The 17,138-nt window shown below is 31.2% G+C and overlaps 1 protein-coding gene across 1 annotated transcript in view; it reads right to left on the bottom strand.

The window, feature by feature from the left end:
* Ncam2 (neural cell adhesion molecule 2) overlaps positions 1 to 17,138 on the bottom strand; it is a 233,167-nt gene that overhangs the window by 202,715 nt on the left and 13,314 nt on the right. The window contains exon 6 of the mRNA XM_076866974.2: positions 1,335 to 1,452. Coding sequence (XP_076723089.1) covers positions 1,335 to 1,452 — 118 coding nt within the window. The remainder of the gene's footprint in view (positions 1 to 1,334; positions 1,453 to 17,138) is intronic.

Raw genomic sequence — 17,138 nt, forward strand, 5'->3', positions numbered from 1 at the left:
CTCTCACTTATTTAAATACCACTTATTTGTTTCTGATTATATTTGTGAAATATTCTTATAATTCCTCAATTTTTATTCCTTGACTGTCTTCTTTACTTCTACCAAATGGCTCTTCTCTCCCAAATTCAAAACTTTGATTCCTTAAGTCCTCTAAGTGACTGTATCTGAAGATAGGGCCATTAAGGACATAATTAAGGTTAAATGAGATTACATGGTGCAACTTATCCATGATGGAACAGGTGTACTTAAAAGAAGAGGAAGAGATACTAGAGATCTCTTTCTCAGTCTTTCCAGACAGTGGAGAGAGCATATGACAATAAAGGAGACAATGTATAAGCCACTAAGAGAGAGCTATCAGAAACCAACCCTGCTGGTACTTTGACCTTGGATGTCTGTCTACATCTACAAATAAAAAGCACAAATATAAAAACTTCCCCTTAAAACTAATGTCATCTCTATAGACGTTATGACCACATACTCCCTTTCTCCTAATACAAACTTTATATCCAGAGGCTAAAATGACTATTTACATTTAAAGTAATTATTTTTCCATCCTATTCAATTGAAGAAAATAATGACATATGAAGCTACTAAGATGAAAAATTATAGATATAAATTACAGTTTATTTCCTCTGACTCTGCCTCCTCTTGTCCCTATGATTATTATTTTTCTGATTAAATATAAGAAAACAATTTTGAATACATATAAAACTTTTTAAAATCTAAGTAAATAAATTTCTTTGGAAATATAAAATTATTAAAATAATATTCTGTGACAATATTTTTTCATCATAATAGTTGACCTGAAAGGTTTTCTGTGATGCAGTTGGATCTCACATAAGTAAACTGTTAAAGAATAGATTTAGAATACAAATTTTACTCATATGATAGGTTGAACATTTTTAAAATGACAAATTAAACTCATGAAGTTTTATCTTTGCATAATTACCTTTTATCTACACATAAATAAAATATACAATTAATTACATTATAATAAAAAGTACACTTATAACAATGTGGCCTGCAACACTGGGATATTTCAAGACACACTAGTTGTAACATTTAAAAGGTAGGATCAGTTACAAGATTCCCAGGCCCATTCTGGCCAGAAACATGCCCTCAAAGACAGAACAAGCATCATGAGGGCAGCCTTGGACTCAAAATCAGAGAAGAACACACTGCTTATATCTTTAGCAATTAACCTCAGGAATTGAACTGAAAACAGTAGCCTTATTAATTTTTAGATGAAATTAAAAACATTGCTCTACTTCTTGACAAAACAAAAATCCAAATAGTATTTCATGAGTCAGACGACACATACATACTTAACCTACCTTGACCAGGAGATGGTAGGTTCTGGAGAGCCTGAAGCCCTGCAGGACAATGTCATCTCTTCTCCTCTCTCTGCTGTGGCATTAAATGATTTCTGAGGCATTGTGATTGCTGGTGGCACTGAAAGACAGATAGACATAGAATAAATAGAGACAAAAACGTTTGAACCAACACCATTCTAAGACTTTTTGTCCCCTTTTTTCTAACTGCTAAACATTAAAAATTGATGTTAAATTCTAGTTTAATAATAAAAGAATATTAATGTCCACTGCTATGCATTCTTATGTACAATAATTAGAAAATATTTACAATGTTGTTTTATTTTTTCTTAATCTATTAAAACAAACAATGAACTATATGTTTTAACAAACACATACACTTTTATAAAATGTCTCACAAGAAGACAATACCATCCTTACTTAATCAATACTGATATTTAATTTAAGCATAAATGGATTTCCTATTTGGTTTCTCATTGCTATATGTAATGCCATAAGCAATCATTCACTGCTTTAAGACAGGGCTTTCAAATTAGGTGTCAAAGCATAATGTTCTTTCTGATTAACTGCACTTAATTTCTTCAAACAACTATAAAACATTTTATGAAGAGAAACTGCTTAAGCCATAGAGAGTATGAAAATAGATTTTCATGAACAATTCAATTTTAAAATTAAGCATCCCCAATTTCTAACTAATTACATTGCAAAAACTGCATATGCTGCAAATTTTGGACAGGTTGAAACTGTTACTGAAATGCACTGTTGGCAATAAACAAGTTACTAACATCCATAACAGAAGCTAAATTTCAAAGTAAAGCATAAATTGTAACTCAGTACACAGTTTCATTTATTAAATTGAATGTGATAAAGTAATATTAGAAATTAATTCTCCTAATAAATGAATTTATTTTTTACATATCCAAACAACATGGCCAGATAGGTACTTATAAGTTTAATTATAATTAAATATCTCTATAATAGCATTATGCTATTTTCAGGTCAGTAACTATGTTTCATTAGCTCACTGATAGTGAGAATAATAAGTTAAATGTATCTCAATCATTAAACACAACAAATCAAGTTTCTGAATTTACGATGTAGATATGAGGAACATGATCTGACATGTTATCTCTAAAATAATAATGATGAATGGTATTTAAAAAGATGACTTTTTAATATATTAATGCTTAATTTAAAGTACACTGCTCTTTGACTATCTGTATGTTATTTTTTCTTCCTGGTGATAGGAATAAAAAAACACAATTTAATAAAAATGCATTGATTTGCTTTTTCTAATTTATAAAGGTAGTTTGAAGAGCACTGTTACTATTTGTATTATAAAAGTAAAGATTTTCAATACATTAAGGAATTAAAATAAAAGTGAACTTTTAGCAGAAATTCTCTCTAACATCAAATATAAATAGACATTTCCAAGTTGATAATGAGGTGCTTCAGTTCTTGTTCTGAAGCTGCCATTCACTGGAAAACTTTATTTTATTCTTTAACATCATTTTCTTGTTTATAAAGTAAAGTAAGCTAGAAGATCTATAAAAACTGACCACTTCAATAGTTTTAGCTCTTGTTATCTTAAATCTTCTAATAAAACTTCTTCTCTTAACTTAGTGTAGGTTAGCAGAACACTACTAATATTTTATGTCCATACAATTTTGTGAAAAGAAACTCTCCAAATAGTCTGTAAAATAATAATATCAAAATCTGAGGAGGTTTTTCATTAGTTCTAATGCCAAGGTGTTCAGGGAGTTTAATACCCACTGTTTTGGACTATGGAAATCATTTTTATGTATACTATTATTTTATTGATTATAAATTTCCCAGTGGAATTAAGCAATATTAAAAGTTATTGCAATTCTATTTCATTCAGTCTTCTTGTTTTCTCATAAATCCTATGCCTCTCTATTTTTTACTTTTTAAAAACACTTTACTTCAAATTTGACTGCAACAGAAATATTCTGTTTTAATACACTTATTGATATTTGTATTCTGTATCTGTTACTTTGTCAAAACTTCCTGGAAACAAATCCATTTTTATTCTTTAGTTACTAGAAATAGGACAGGTGTTGAAGTAGCCTCATAACTTTCAACAATATGAAGGCTTTGGTTACCTTCAAGTTATCATTGCCCTCACTGGATGCTTAGGCTCCAGAGACACCACTAATTTAACAGTTTAATTTCCCTTTCTTCAAAAATGGCTCCAGCTATTTCATATATCTTCCATGTCTTGTAAGCATTTCTGTACCCACTTTTCCTCAAATATTTCTCGGAAGATGGATGTCACCCTAACCAAGGGATACCTAAGTATGTCACAGTTATAGTAGTTCAGACAAACCAACATCCATTTATTCCCCCAAATTTATTCTGGATAGCAATAACAAACCTCATTCTGCCACAGGCAGAAAGTTACTATTTTGTAATGATTTCTTTTCAGTTCTAAATATATATCAGAGACTAAATTCACACATAGATAGTTTATCTATCTGAGGACCTCTAAAAAGTTACCTCACAATTATTTTACATCATTACTCTTTCTTTAAAATCTTCAGACTATGTAGCTATTAGAAAATCACAAAAATAACTCAGTCCTTTACCAAGAAGAGACATGGACCAGTTTAATAATAAAGTATCTTGTTGCTTTTACTTTTTGTTTTGCCATTCTCAGTCTACATGCAAAGAAAATTAGTTTCTTTTCTTAGGTCTTCCCATAAATTAATTATCACATGATCCCTTCTATTGCATTTAAGTATTGAAGATAAAAAAGTGGAAAAATTCAGAAACCACATTTTTAAAACTAATTCCTATTATTAAATGAACTTACATTTTTTGCATTTTTCATAAACTCAGTTTCTTATAATATTATGGAATAAAGAATTTTAATATTATGTAGATGCTTTTTTGTAATGAGGTACTTCCATTATGGAGACCACATTATCATTATTTTGATCAAATAACTGGTACTTTCCAATGGTTATATTAGTCTTTAACATAATTATTGTATCTACATTTTTTGTCTCTCAGTTTCATCTGCTTTGCTTTTTACTAATTTCTAAAATGCTGTAATATGATCTAACACCTCTAAATTTTCATTAATAACAGTTCTGGTTCTTGAAATAATATTCCATTTCTCACTTACAGAGTTGCTTAATTTAAATTTCCATTTAACAGGAATATATTTTCAACTAAAGAAACACAATTTAAGGACTATTAAGTATCAAATTATGGACAAAAAATAATTCTACAACTTCAGTTTGAAAGACAGTACATTTCCAAGGTTGAACTAAACATATATAGTTAACCCTTATAGAAAACTGCAGATGAGTTGTTTGTGATTTTGAGTATCAGCAGTTACTATTTTTGTCTTGCAATAGGATTTAATCAATATGTCTTTACATACTTGATTGAGAATGGTAACAAACACTTTCCAAGTATTAATTGCTAATTTGTGAAAACAGTAAAGTGGTGATATAATGATGATGATATGTTGAGCACTGAGTTTTAAAATCAAATCTATCTGAAGAAAACAGTAAGATCTTTGATGCCACCAGATTACAAGATAATGAAGATCAAGATAACTCATTACATTGATTGAGAAAAAGGCATTAAAGGAAAAACATTGCTTTGGCATTTTAAATTCCATTCTTAGTGATCTCCGAGAAGTTGACAATTCAATAAAATAAGTGTTGCTTTCAGTGGACATAAATATAAAAGTAAACACAATGTTGACAGATGATCTGTGGCATTTTCATAATCATGATCTGCATTTTACAAATGTTCACTAAATTAATCTGATTTATATGCTCTTCTTTAAAATTGACTTATAAAATAGTTCAACTTCACAGGTTCAAAACAAAGTAAAAATTTAAGCAATTTAACCTCTTTCTTCCTTAGTTACTTTTATAACTTAAATTGTTTAGGCAAATATTAATCCAAGTTTTATTCTTCCTTCTTCCTGCTTCAAAATATACCTTTTTCTGTATAATAATCCATGTGAGAGATGATATGTAAAGAACTTCCTCACTTTTTTTCAAACTGTGTAGTATTCCATACCATCTGGAAACACTGTTGGGCATGTTAGGTTACCTTGTTAAACACAGCCAAATACATATATTTTACAACATTTATCTATTTTAGGAAGTTCTGACTTAAGCTATCCAGAAGTGCAATTTGGAGGTCACCTACAACAGAAAGTCTCAAAGTATGTTTGAAGAAACCCTAAGGTCTCCAACACCCTTTCAGAGGACTCTGGGGCCCTCTCTTTACCAGTCACATATCTGTGGGCAGAAGAATTTTCTCCTGCAAAAGTCAATTATTGACCTTGCCAATGGAGAAAAAGTTCAATAACCTCTTTATCTGAAAGAGTGTTCAGTTCAAAAGTACACAATGAAATATTGAGTTTGGTAGCACATTGCAATGTCTACCTTGTATCTGCTAAGTCACAATAAATTCATATTCAAAACTACATAAAAAGGTCAAATCTGAGCCATCTCGGCAGTGCCAATGTAGCCTGATTTGTACCCCAAAGTGGATCGTGGCCAAGCATGCCCAGGGGACTGCTTAGGGTGGGACACTTAATGTTAGAGGAGCAAAACAAAGATAACAGCCATGTAGGTTTAAAGATTGATCACAAAAGATGGCATTCATTTTTATAGAATTTTTAAATAACAAAGGATAAAATCTTCATAATTTATAATTCTAAAACAGAAAAATATAAATTTTGTATATGAAAGCTAAATAAAGACTCTCTCAAAGAAATAAAGTAGGAAAAGATGGGCACATGAGATGAGAGAAAACAAACTGAAGTAATAGATTTAAACCCTATCCAATCAATATAATAACATATTTAATGTAAATTATATAAATGTTCTAATTCAAAATCAGAAAATGTCAGTGTAGATGAAAAAAATAAACCTCATTGTATACTTCTTATAAATGGTCACTTTAAAAATCAAGAAACATTTAGGTTAACAAATAACAAATAACAAAATAAAGGAATAGACATTCCATGAGACCCTTAATAGGAAAAATGGATGGGTGAAATACAGAAGTATCATTGAAAGATTTCAGAGCAAAGAATTTTATCAGGAATAAACAGTCATTTCCTAATGATAAAGAAGTTAGCACAACAAGAACTCATAAAAATTCCAAATCAGTTGGCCCCTAACCTGATGATTAAGAAAACTCCAACTAACATAAAAATAATTCACACTCTTTTTTTAAGTACAAAGAAATATATATGAAAATATACAGCCCAAACAAATGTATGCTTTGAATCTATTAAAGTGAAATTAGAAATCAATGACAGAATTACAGCTAGAAAATTTCCATATATTTGGAAGTTAAATAATATAATTGTAAATATCCTGCTGGAAAAAAGAATATTCAAAAGAAAATTACAAGATATTTTCAAATCAATGGCAAAATACATAACATTATCAAAAGTGGTGGAAAGAAGTTAGTGCAGTACATACATACAGGCATGCATGCATCAGATGAAAGAGATTTTAAATGAATGTACTCAGTTTAACCCTAAGAAAACAGAAAAAGAATATCAAATTACCCTCCCATCAGTAAAAATAGAATAATAAAGGTAATATTTGAAAAAAAATAAAAGAGAAAAAAAATCAAGAAATTCAAAATCTGCTTTTCTTTTTTTTCTTTTGAGAGAGATCAACATTACTGAAAAAATCTAACCAGACTGATTAGAAAAGAGGGAGAGAAGAAGGAAGAGAAAAAAAAATGAATGAGAACTCAAATAATAATAGTAAGAGAGTGAGAACATTATCTCAACTACAGATACTAAATATATTGACAAAATAACTTGAAGATGCTATAAACAATTTTATGTCAACAATTTTCAGCAGATTAGATAAAGTTGACAAATTCTTGAAAGACATCAGCTATCAAATTTCACTTTAAAAATAGTCTAAAAAATATTTTTAAAATCAAAGGATTAAAATAATATTTTATTATATTATCACAGTGTAAAATTTAAATCCAAGTAGGTTTACTGATGAATTCAATTAATTATTTAAAGGAAATATAATTTAAATGAAACACAAACTCTCCCAACAGAAAGAAGGAAAGTTTTTCTAACTTATTCTGTGAGGCCAATTTTCCTTTGAAATTAAAATCATACAAAGGAATGACAAGAGGAGACAGGTGATGATTTACAGCCTATAAAAAATACCATTCATAAGAAATTCTAGGGAATTAAATCCAACAATATATAAAAGAATAACACACTGTGATCAGGTGGGAATAGAAAGCTAAGTAACATTCAAAAATCTAAGAAATGAATTAACCAAATCATTGTATTTAAAAGTATGCCTCATGATGTCATCTCAGTAGATTCAGAAAAAAAATGACAAAATCCAAAACCCATGTTTAATAAAAACTCTTGATAATCTAGGAACAAGTTACTTTCTCAACTTGATTATAAAACAAAGAAGCAGAAACTGCTAGTGTACAACTAAGGAGATACATAAAATTGTAAGAAAGTATGTTTCCTCCCTCCAAAGTTTAAGGACCAGGCAGGGTTAATCATTTTTATCACTTTTGTTTAACAAGGTAGTAGAGGTTCCAGTGAAAAGAGGGAAGTAAAGCCATCTAGTTAGGAAAAACACAAGTAAACTATATTTATTCACAGTTGTTGGCATAACTACAGCCATCTTCCTTTCCCCCACCCCCACTTTATGAACACAGTCCCTATTCTTAAGAAATAACTTGCCGATCCTTGAGGAGTAAAAACTTGTTCGTCTCTATCCTTGAGAAATAGAAAATCACCTTTGACAAAATCAGGTGATGGTTATTAAGCCAATTGCAAAGGCTAAGCCTGCTCCTAACCCATGGCCATAATCTTGCATATACAAAGTAATTCTTGAGATAAAGTTGCTGCTCTCTCTCTGCATGATATAGCTTGTCAGGTTCCTGACAATAAATCTGCTTTTGCCTTTGTCCTTGGTGTGTTTGTAAGATCAGTCCTGTGCCAGTTTTCTGTCAACAGTGATATTGTGTGATCACGAAATTCCTTAGGAACCTAATAGTAAGTCAACTACAACATAATAAAATAAATAAGTAAATTTAGTAATATTTTATTTTAAATATTTATTTTTTAGTTGTAGATGGACAAAATATATTTATATTATTTATTAATATTTATGTGGTGCTGAGCATCGAATCTCATGTGCTAGGCAAATACTTTACTGCTGAGCCATAATACCAGTCCCAATATTTTAGAACATAATTTTATTACCCCCTCTATATAGATCTCCATCTACCTTTCTAATATCAAAACAATTAAAAATTGAAAGACAACAAACACATGTGATTATTTTTTCAGTGCTGAGAGTGAAATAAAGGGATAAAATCAAGCACTGGCTTGATCAGTGTACCAACATTGAGTTACATCCCCAGAACCAAATTATACAGGGTATTTAGAGATAAATCTGGCAAAATATGTGCTAGGGCTGTATACAGAACTTTAAGAAGCACTGCTGAGACTAATTGAAGACCCACATATGCAGGTAATTATACTGTATTTGTCAAAAAGAGGCATCCTTATTTAGTAGAAAACAATGGTCCCAAAAGTGATATTTAGCTTCAAAACCACTCTACAATATACTTGGCAGTGTATGTTTGTGCATGCATATGTTGTAAAAATTGATACAATGACTCCAAAATGAACATGAAAATGAAATTAACCTAGAATATTTGATTGCATGTTGAAACTCTTCTGAAAACAATAATGGAATTGAAGGGGTTAGAACAAATCATTCCCTTATTATAAATCTAAGAAACCAAGACAGTTTGGTATTGGGGCAAGAAGACAAAAGATGAACAGAATACAGTCCCTAAAACACATACATTATCAAGTTATTTCAAATCAAGGAAAGGTTTTTGATTGTTACAGTATAGTCATTTCAGCAAATGTGGTGAAAATTGGACATGCAATGCCAAAAAAGGAAGAAAAAAATTGTGTAGAACTAATTCCAAATCAAAAGTTTTAAAACTACCAGAGGAAAGCATTGTGGAGTTTTATCATATTTAATTTAGATAGTGAATTCTCAGATTTAACACAAGCACAGTTCATTAAAAAAAATGGACTTTATTAAGGTAGATTTTTTTTCTCTTGAAAGTCAGTGATAAGAAAATGAAAAAATAAGGCATGAATTGGATAAAAATATTCCAAAATTGTATATTTGATAAAGGAATTCTGTACAAAATACAAAATATACAGGGAATTCTAGAAACTCAAATTTAAGAAAATAACACAAGTAAAAATTGGTTAAATATTTCAAGACATTTACCATGGTTTGGAGGTTGGCTTAGTGGTATGGCACTTACCAACCATGTGTGAAGCCATGATCCCTAGCACCTCAGAAAAAATGCAAAAGCTATAAATGATTAGTGGTAAAGGTGATCAATGTATTTACTCATTAAAGAAATGCAAATTAAACCCACAATATGAAATTACTAAATATTTATTAGTATAAATACACAATTTTTGAATACATGAAGCTTTGGTGAGAACTTGAAGCAACTGGAATGCCTATACAGTTATTCTAGGAACCCTTTCAAAGGGATTCTACAAACAATTTTCAAAACATTTTGGCAGCATTTTCAAGTCTATCATGCCATAAGATCCACCATAAAATGTGCCCATGCCTCTCCTGGGTATTTTACTAAGAGAATTAAAGGCATATGTCTGCACAAAGACTTATAGACAAATGGGTATAGTAGCTTCATTTGTAATTCAAAAGCTGAAACCTCTTAAAAAGAATTTTGGTGAATGGATAGCAAAATATTACTAATTTGAACATTTTGAAGCAATAAAAAGGAATGTATTTTGCTGCATAGGACAACATGAATAAATCTCAGAATCATTTCAAGTGAGAGAAAACTGTAAGATTTCACTTAAAGGAGAGTATGTACAGGCTGGGGTTGTGGCTCAGTGGTAATGTGCTTGCCTAGCACATGTGAGGCACTGGGTTCAATCCTCAGTGCCACATATACTTTACATATTTGACAAACTTACATGCAAGATAACTGGAATTGGCTATGTAAAAGGAAAGATGCCTGGGAGTAAAAGGAAGATGCCTTCCGTGTAATAGTAAGATAATGTGAGTTATTTCAAAAAAAGAGAAAACAAGTTAAGTAGCAATGACTGCCAGTCACAATATCTCTATGAGTAGTATGTTCTCATTTTTGCAAAAAATAATTAAAAGCTGAAATATTATTCCTGAAATTACAGGCTACCTTCTCTACACCTATATTGATGATATACCCTGAGGCTATATTACCTTTGTTCTTGAAGAATAAATGACGTAATCCATGAAATAATTTGACACATAAATGGGTCAACTCAAATTGGTGAGAAAGGTACGATGTTAGAGATTTTAGAGATAGAATTAACAGTTCAGGTAGAAAGATCTATCAATATCTCAGAGATACTTTTGGATGCCTGGTATGTGACTTTAGGCCAAGATAAGGGCATTGAAATTTATGATCTATGGAGACATTCTCCTAGTAACCCCTGAAGTCATTTTCTGCACTTAATTTTTGTACCTGTCCTAAACAATGTTTAAAACCTAACTTGATTACCTTAGGGACCCCACCTTGAGGTTCACTGAGATGCCTCAGTCACCCACACCTTTGTGGCCATAGTTGAAGATACATCACCATGGTATGTATGTGCAAATTGGGCCCTTCGGAATCTTGCTTGTAAGATTATCTCTGGAGTGCCCAAAGCTGGCCTACATTATTCTCTATACCACATTCTTTCCTTCAAAATGAAACTTCTAAATATATGTACTCTGTGGAATCTGGCAAGTCTTCTGAAATACCTGAACTTTAAAAAAAATTACAGATGCAGACATTGTATTACAAGATATCACAAGGGGAAATTTTGAAATAAGGCAAGCAAAATTAATAATTGCTTGCTAGAATTGATGCTTGGACTAAGTCCTACAGAGCAATTATACTGGTCAAAAAGAAAAAGGAAGAAAGAAAAGAGAGGAAGAGAGAGATATTCAGTAAAAGAGAGAGAGGCAGAGATGAGGCAGAAAAAGAGATATATAGAGAGACTGTGTCTGCATGAAGGATAAGAATGTTTAAAAGACCATCCAGTAATAGGAACAAGTATTATGCACAATTTGATGGTTATAAAATTTTTTTTCTGATTTCAATTAAATATTCTCTGATTCTTAAATATCTTCACTCTTCTGAGCACTTATATTGTTATAATTTGGAAATGAGATACAGGAGCTTTGAGAGGTCAAAGCTCCTGTATTAATACAGAAATGTTCAGAGTTAACATTATTAGATTGTGAGAGCTGCAACCTAACCACTTCATCCTCCTTTTAATGGACTGACTCGGTGGTAACCATAGGTAAGTGAAGTGTAGCTGGAGGAGGTGGGTCACTAGGGGGGTGCCCTAGAAGGGGACATATTTCCTATGTTCCCAGTCACTCCCCAAACTCCTTCCAGCTTCCTGACCCCACCATGAACTGAGCAGCTTTTATCCACTGGATCCTTGCCTTGTCATGTGCCATCTCATGTCACGCTCAGAGCTATGATATTGGCTATCTATGTACTGAGACCTCTAAAATAATGAACCCTAAATAAACTTACCCTCCTCTAAATTGTTCTTGATGGGTATTTTGGTCATGGTGATTCAAAAGCTGACTAGAACGCATACTATGGGTACTTACATTGTTACTGAAAGCTATAAAATGTGACAAAACAAAAACTAAAGGGAACAGATACTCAACAACTTTGAATGTGAATATTATTGATGCTGCTTCCCAAGCTGTCCTTTACTGCAGCACACTTTCAGAATTAGGACTCATGAATGTCTCTCCAGAGTAATTTAGACATTGATTGTTCCAAATGTCATTCATCTCCACAATGTCAGATCCTATCTTAATGGTCCCTTTACTTTAGTGATTGATTCTAAAAAATGATAAAAATTTGCTTTATTGAAGTATCTTGTGGTCTCTCTGGATTTCTTGAAGCTTCTGTTGTTGTTACCATTGTTGTTTTTCCTGTAGATGACAAGGTTCAATTTTGTAATTATCAACCAAATATTTGATAAGAAAACAACAAACACTAATCCCTATACGACCAGCAGAAGAATGCCATCTGGAAGACAGCTGAATTTAGAGTGGGAATCTGATTCAAATGTGAGACAATGCTAACTCCTCTTTTCATTAGTGAATAAAACATTATGTTGAAAATGGATACATGCATTTCTATAGCCATTCTAATATATTAGGCCTCTTTAAAATGTATTAAAAACCTGAATAAAAAAACATGGAGAAAAGATTAAGGACTATATGTCATCTCCTCAGATCAATCATTAATGTGGAGGAGAAAATCTGCAAAAGTTGACTTAGATAGAGGATCTCTCCCCCTGCCCCTCTGTCTCCTCATCTAATGTATATAAAATGACAGCTGATAAAATGAGGATTAAATAAGAGTTAAGGTGAATATATATTTTTATATCTTTACATTCCCAGACTAATACATCAAATTTAATGGAATCAATTTCAATATTAGTGGCATTACAGCAGAAATATATTTGATAAAATATATAAAGTGTGGTTTTCACAAATGCTTACTTATTTATCTTTTTGTAAATTATATTTTGTATTTTACATGTTATTATATGGATTACCCATTAAAATTATTCAAAATCACTAGTTGTCTGCATGTTGGAATCAATTATATTATTAATATGCACAGGGTGAGCTGTCTTTTATACTCACTATTCTTTATGTTATTCCATATTGTGCACAACTTAAAAGGAATTACAAAGTAACTTTTCATTTATTATAAAAAGAAAAATACTTTTCTTCATTACATTGACATTGAAATGATTAAAAATGGGTAGGAATATAAAAATCACTTCCAGAGATCATTGAAATATCAAAATGCAGTACACAGTCAAACACACACTTGTACAAATATCTCTGCCCATTATCATCCACTGTTGATTTTCATGTTCAAGGGAAGGCTAAAGACACAATTGCTTTAAAATTACACAAGTAGGAGTTTTTCATTCAACCTCAAATTTCCTGCCTACATGACCCCAAACTTGAACTAGAGGTTATTGGAGCATTCTTTAGAAATTTACAAAAGATTTAGAAAATAATGAATCATTATGCCTGAGAAGAACATTTTATAAAAATAACCCTCTATTGACTTTATTTGAAATTTAAATTATTTCCAGTTCTTTCATGTGTATGAACCTTTAATGAGTCGCTATGGAGTCTAGAAATCAGATGATGGGTGATGTACCTGATAAAAGCTAGAGAGATGATATTGACCTCTTTTAAAATAGTATATCCATGATTTGTGCATAAGTGGGCATGTTTGTGTCTATATAATTTACCTAATATACTTAAAAGAGTTCAGTAATTCATACTAAATTTGGCCAGACAATTCAACAAATCTCTCTGTTAATCTGCTTTTAAAAGATTTCAAATAGTGGCTCAAGAGTCAAACCTGACATGATAGTAAAATGAAGTCACTCACTGATTAAGGCTAGGGAAAAAGTTTTAGGCAGGGTATAAAGTTAAAAGTTTAATTGGTGATACCATAAAAACTGATATAATCACATAAAAACATAGGAAATACTTGGGAAATATCATTGGAAAATTAATATTTGCCAGATGAGAGAACCCAGCTGATTATAAATAGAATGATAAAGTCATGTAACAAGATTTCTCTAAATTATTGACCAAAGCCAACTGTGAATCTATCTACAGCCTCACCCATTTTCTACTCAAAATAAAAGGTATCTTACTTCTATATTTTCATTATATGTTAGTGTATATTTATACTTCAAGTCATTATAATCTGAATTTTACACAGGTTACTTAAGTGATACAGTTCAGCCTTAATGTCTCTTGTTAGCTCCATAATTATCAAATTCAAAATATAGCAAGGTTCATACCATATTAAATTTCTGCTAGTATTTGCTACTCTGGAAGCTCAAATTCACATTACAAGTCCTGAAATTATCTGTAATTCCTTTTACCGTGTGTACCCGTATGCCATGATGATTTTGCTTCAAACATGACCTAACTATATAGCTCTCCTTTCATTTCCTTGTTCTTTCTCCCTACCTCCATCCTTCTGTCAACTTTCTTACTCTCTTGTCAGCCTGCTTACTTCTCAATGTCAGCCCAAATTTGTTTTACAGACCAGGCTTTTAATGACACATCCATAGTTCTCCATGCTCTATCTCCACCTGCTTTAGTATATGGTCCACTAAAACTACACATATTATATTCATATATATCCATCTTTCCCATAAATAAAAAGGGGTTTCAGTGAAGGTGATTATTTTAAGTTGTTGAGATCAGTTCTAAACAACCTGATGAAACTGATTCTATGGTAGGTCTGTTAGTATTACAAGTATAACATAGTGTGAAATATAGCCAAAATTTTGTATGTACCTATTGAATAAATTTATGAATGCAATATAAAACAATTTTGAAATGTCGGTAAACAATATTAGGTTAAATTTCTAAAGTTTTAATAAGTTGGTACAAAGACATGATAAAGGGTCAACATCAGGGGAAAGTGAGAGTAGAATTGTCTAGGAAAATTAGTGAAGTAATTTTAGGTGAGACAATGTTTAAATTAATTGTATGAGGAAAAACAATCCACTAAAATAAAAACAATAAAATTTATTGTTTAAAAACAATAAAATTACAAACAATGTTAAGATAACAGCACTTAGAAATATGATTTATTTGAAACTCAGTTCTGCAACTGCAGGCCAGCTGTGACTCTGTTTATTATGTCTACAATCTGGTGTCCAGGATTAAATCGTCCCTATTTAAGTCATGTAGTTTCATGGCAGAAGAGAAGAGCAAGAGAGTCTGAAGAAAACATGAAGTGTCATGAAGTCTGAGTTAAGCCATTCTTCATGTTATACTTGCTTAACTACCATTGGTCAGACCAAGTCACACAATCAGTTAGGAGGAAACGCATAGAACTCCCATTAGAAGCAGTGTACTTACATGGCAATGGACAGTGATATACAATCTTCTTCAAGGGACATGGAGAATTTTTGTGAAAAATTTTACATAGGAATTGAGGAATACAGTAGAGTCAAGACAAAAATAGGATCTACAACATTTAGTAATGTTAGTACTGCAGATGCTATGTAATATCTGTTAGATCTAGCAAGGATATCATTTATCTAACTGCAGTTTACAAAAGATTCTGAATTGAAAGGATGGAACATGAGAGGAAAATGTGAAAAGGACAGACAAAGAAATTAAGAACAGATATTGCAGAGTCAAGATTTGACAAGGAAGCAGAATATATAGTCACAGTTATTTCGAGCATTTGGTCAAGAGGTCAATACACTTGAGGGGGAAGGAAAGTATTGGAAGAGTACCAGGATAATGCCAAATCTGTGAGAAAGCTTGGAATATGAATTGAGGGGAAAGTCACAGAACGAATCAAATTTTGTAGTTGAAGAAAGATAAACTAACACCAAAAAGTAGTACATTTTACTTATTTATATATTTTGTATTTCAAACTTTACACTGAAAAATCTTTAAGAGGTTTCATGAAAGAAAAATAAGGAAAAACTTTCTGAGTATCCCAATATTTAAAAGGAGTCACTAAGCAGGACAAGAGTCCCTTAGACTGGAACACAATAATTTTCCTGGTGGAATCAAGAGGAAATGAGAGAGAAAAGCACAGTTGTCTTCCTGGCATTCATTAATGTGCCCTTGACAGGGTTCCAATGCATCACCCAGAGGGCATCAGCTAATGGTGAATTTTTTTTTTTCTAATGTTAAATTTTGTGAAAACTATTGTTTTGAAGAAAAGTGTTATAAGGATGCTATTGTATAATAGTTTTTGTCCAAGAGAAAATGTAACTAATTGGCACTGTTCCAGCAAAGAATGTTAGATTAGAATCTGTGGTTGATTCTGTTAAAATCAGATGAAGAACTGCATTTGGAGGATCAGACAGACAGATAAAAAATCACATTATCAATATGACTTTTTCAAGTGGTACAAGAAAAGGCATTCCAGCATTTATCTTATAGATTCTAAAGTACATATATACAAAATATAGAATTAAATAGTCCAGTTTGAATACAGACCATGGTGGACTGGAAGATTCAAACATGGGTTATTCAGATGCACACTGGTACTCAGATACTCATTCCATGAAAATGAATAAAATCACAAGTACACAACATTCAGAGATTAAAGTAGGGAAACAGGTGAGAACACACAATAAATGTATTAAAGTTTTCTAGAAATCATAATATATGAAAGAATAATAATAAATTAGTGTACTGCCTGCCATATAACATTTCTTTTTGAATATCATACTCAAATTAATGTTTCAGTAGAAAAATCTACACATACACAGTTACAAATACATTTGTGTATGTAATCACATATTATAATCCTTTTATGGTAAATACTTACAACATACTACTTCTTATGAACTTTACATGTTTTTTAAAAAACTTCACATATATTAATTTATATTATAATCTTCAAGCTGACAAGAGAATACTGAGTACAAAGACTTACCCATCATGAAAGACACATAAGTTTCCTTTTAGGAACCAAAGTATGCTGCATATTTGAATGGATAAGCTAAATAGCTACTGTATGTTACCTTTGTTTATTGTATATAATAAATATATAAGAAATGCGTACAGAAAATATACATAGAAAAAAATACAGATACAGACAGATGCATTCATTTTAAAACTTATCCTCTGTACACTGAAAATCTCCTCCTGCACC

Source organism: Callospermophilus lateralis, chromosome 10 (assembly GCF_048772815.1).
Source record: "Callospermophilus lateralis isolate mCalLat2 chromosome 10, mCalLat2.hap1, whole genome shotgun sequence".
In the NCBI taxonomy this organism is placed as follows: Eukaryota; Metazoa; Chordata; class Mammalia; order Rodentia; family Sciuridae; genus Callospermophilus; species Callospermophilus lateralis.